The following is a 3791-nucleotide window of genomic DNA, read 5'->3' as shown; positions in this document are numbered from 1 at the left end:
CGGTTCAGAGATCAGTGCTGTTGGTGGATTGCACCATCTTCCCCTTCAGAGTTTGAGCTTCAGGGAGCCACTTGCTTTGGCGATGTTATTCTCTCTCATGCCTAAGAAACCTTCCTGATGAAAGTTTCAGTAGAAGCTTGTGCCAAAAAGGTTTTAGTTTTTGATGAATTGTAATCTTCAAATGAAAAAATCAGCAATGATCCTGACCGTTATGTTCCTTTTAAATGTGCAAATTCCATCTGTGCACGGTGTGCGGTTTCAAAACATTGTTTTGCTATTTCTGTTCATTATATTTAAATTTCTGGGGATTCCTATTGAGTTTTGCATTCTAAATTTCACCGAGATGAATGAGGAGCTGGAGACGGCACCTCCTCAAGCTGTTACCTGTTGTGCAGAGGTCAGGTTTTAATAGTATATCTGGAGGCAAGGCCCTGGCTGTCAAGAAGAGGCCTGCAATTTGAATTTTAAAGTTAAACTTAGAGAAAATGGAGAGAACTTTTTGTTTCAGTAATGGGTGAGTGATTCCCTAATCTCACGTTTCCTAAAGTCATTTTAGGTTTTACACTTCAGACCTAAGCACTGACATGCACATAGAAGGGAATTGCTGACAGGCTCAGATCTAGATGTTGCTTACAGTTAACTGATGTCTAAAGTTACGAGTGGTGAATCCTCCTGGAATGAGGAGCCTGGGCAGTAGAGAGCCAAAGGTAAGCTATTGATGGACCCCTTTATGGCGTGTCTATTCCATTGTCTGTAGTAAGCATTGCTGCCATGAAGAGCAGCTGGCCCCAGCTGGGTTTTATGTGTATCATATAGTGAGGAGAGGGGATGTAACATCTGCTTTGTGGTGTGTGCCCAGAGCTTCTGTAATGGCTACAAGATGATTTTTCAGCATGTGGCACACAGGGAGTGGGTGGTGGAGGTGTTTTTACAGAGGCATACCCAGGATTATCTGATGCAGCATAGACATGCATAGAAACCCAACAGTGTTGTCTACACCACCTTACTTATTTAGAGCAGGGGTGTCAAACTCATCCATCCCTGCAAGCTGGATAAATGGTGTGGGCCAGTCCATGAACAGATCAGTCCTGTAGACCAGCCCTGCCTGCCAGACCTAGGCTGTGGGGCTGGCACGGGTGCTTCATACAGTGGGTATCCTAACCCAGTCCTGCATGGGTGCCCTGTGCGGTGTGTGGGTCCACTCTAAGACTCAGGGCAGCATTGCAGGCTGGGTTACGGTTCCCCAGGCCAGATCTGGCCTGTGCCCCATATCTTTGATGCCCCTGATTTAGAGTGTACTTATTACAAAATTAGATTACAAAATATTTGTGTGTGTGTGTCTTTCAGGGGAGTTCCACCTGACTCTCTTTCAAAGTTCTCAATCCTATAGACTTTATAATCATAAAATCCTTTTATAGCCTTCAGTTACTAAGCAACAAAGGACAAAGTACTGAACCTTTCTACTGATGACTAAATCCGATGTGTCAGTGTTCTGGTCTTAGCAGATTAATAGGAAGCCAAAGCTCAGCATCAAATTTCAAATAGTTTATTCCTGTTCTAAAAAGTCAAATAAACATAAAGGAGAATAGCTATAAAAATCCAATGTTTCAAAACCAAATTTATAAATGTAGATGCTGGATCTTCATATTGGAACATTTGCTTTCTAAGCCAGTTGTCTTATATTGGTATTAACCCCAACCTGCTGATCATTATGAAATGAAAGACGTGTTTTCTAGAATTCAAAATATAGACCTGGACTTGACATTTCACTGGATGGAGCATGTGCTGGTGTTGCAACATTAGATCTCAAACTGATGTGAAGAAATTTCCAATGTCTGGAACTGCTCTGCCACCGTCTACGATGTCTTTACTGCTTTCTACATTCCCAATGTCTTCTCTTACAGAGCAACTGGATTTTCAAATGAAAATGGGTCCCTTCTGTTGTGTGAAGGGGCTTTGCTAAAGGCAGGGCTGCTGTGATTTGTCCTTTGTACATGTTAGAAAGCAGACAGCATGGTTCTACTTGCACTGGAATCTGGACTATTGATTTATCTTAGATGTCACTGATGGAATTCAAGCTCTTCCATGTTTTTAATTGTAGGACAAGATGTGCATGGAGCCTTGGAGAATCCTATGGTGGATACAAGCATGTTGGAAGAGTTCATTGGTAGTGACTTTGAATGTGGAGCCCTGTAAGTTTGAAGTGATGAACACCGAGGCCTCTAACACAGTGGTTCTCAATCTTATTAGAGACCCAGTGCAACCCTCAGAAAATGTCAGAAAAAATTACCAAGGGAAAATAATAGGGCTGTGGCATCCTGATTGAGCACCACCACATTTGCACATTTAAGTACTGCTATTATAAATATATGATTGAAATCTGAATGTAACAATGCTGCCTGATGTCCAAATCTGTTCTATTTAAAATGATCCTTTCTGAAAACTATATATAAAGGAATGTAAAAAGAGTTTGAGAAGGTAACAAGCACAATTTTCTTACCAGGTACCATTATTCAAGGGAGTGAATAATATTTTATCTTAAGTTATTTGAAAATATCAAATCTCTAAAATTGGAATCTGTCAGACATGGTATGAAATGTTGGAGTAATCAATGGTTCCTTCATCTTACAGTCTTATGCAGAACTAAGAGCTTTTGTGTGTGTGTGTGTGTGTGTGTGTGTATGTATAAAAAAATCTAGTGAATTATAAGAGAGCATGCAGTAGAGAACAGTCAAGGACAACCTACCAGAGATCACAAATCCATCAAAGACCTTAAAACCCAGAAAATCCATCCTAACAAATGCCAGATGACTGACATTTAAATGCAACTTCATTATTATAAAAAGGCTGAGAACTGCCAAGAACCAGGATAAAGAAGGGTGTTTAAAAAAATTAAAAACTGACAATATTTTGCATCTTAAGTACAATCACATGCTGCATACATTTACAGTGGACTAAGTCCAGCTATCATTAACCCATTCTTATTCATGATCTGTGACTTGACTCCTTATTTTCTTATTGGCATAGCTAAAACTAAGAATAAAAAACTCTAGCTGAATGCTCAGGGACTTTGATTTTTTTATCATAATTAAGCATGGAGAAACTAACCAGGTTACATTGATTTATTCAAGTCCTTTTACAAAAAATTTAAAAAGATTCCACTGCTCATATATTACTTACATGACTATATTTCTTGCTTTGCAATTGGAATAGCTATACAGTTCCTTTAGTTCTGTGGATAACTACCATTAAATAGTGTGACAACTTTATTTATGTGCAGCAAAATTTACTCAAAGCATAGTGTATTTTAGAGGTTTAATGGTGTTTTAACTGTACTTGATGATACAGTTCAATAACTATGCATATCAGAAATAAAATTATAAAGCATTTCTTTGTACTGCTAAATGTGTGTATAAGAAGAAAAATAATTTTTTATGTGAAAATTCATCAGGAGTTGTCAAAGGATAAAAACAGAAAGCCTTGATAAATATGCAGCAAAAGAAAATTATACAGAATAAATTTAGAAAAAACTTTTTTTTAGCTTAATATAATCATATAAATAAGTATGACATTAAGAAAAGTCATACTGTACAGTGAATACACAATAACTGGATTAAGTTATTCCAGTGCAAACAATTACGATGTCATAGGGATAACGGAGACCTGGTGGGACTCCACCCATGACTGGACCACGGGGATAGATGGGTATACCCTGTACAGGAGGGATCGTGTAGAGAAAAGGGGCGGGGGGGTAGCTCTCTATGTTAAGGAAAACTACACATCCCTGCAAG

The 3791-nt window shown here is 38.6% G+C and overlaps 1 protein-coding gene across 1 annotated transcript in view; it reads left to right on the top strand.

The window, feature by feature from the left end:
- The window catches only part of MYRFL (myelin regulatory factor like), a 71858-nt gene that overhangs the window by 329 nt on the left and 67738 nt on the right, over positions 1 to 3791 (top strand). Inside the window, exon 2 of the mRNA XM_025208013.1 lies at positions 2102 to 2192. Coding sequence (XP_025063798.1) covers positions 2102 to 2192 — 91 coding nt within the window. The remainder of the gene's footprint in view (positions 1 to 2101; positions 2193 to 3791) is intronic.

This window comes from Alligator sinensis, unplaced genomic scaffold (genome assembly GCF_000455745.1).
Source record: "Alligator sinensis unplaced genomic scaffold, ASM45574v1 scaffold506_1, whole genome shotgun sequence".
NCBI classification, from domain to species: Eukaryota; Metazoa; Chordata; order Crocodylia; family Alligatoridae; genus Alligator; species Alligator sinensis.
This window is presented reverse-complemented; position numbering and strand designations above follow the sequence as displayed.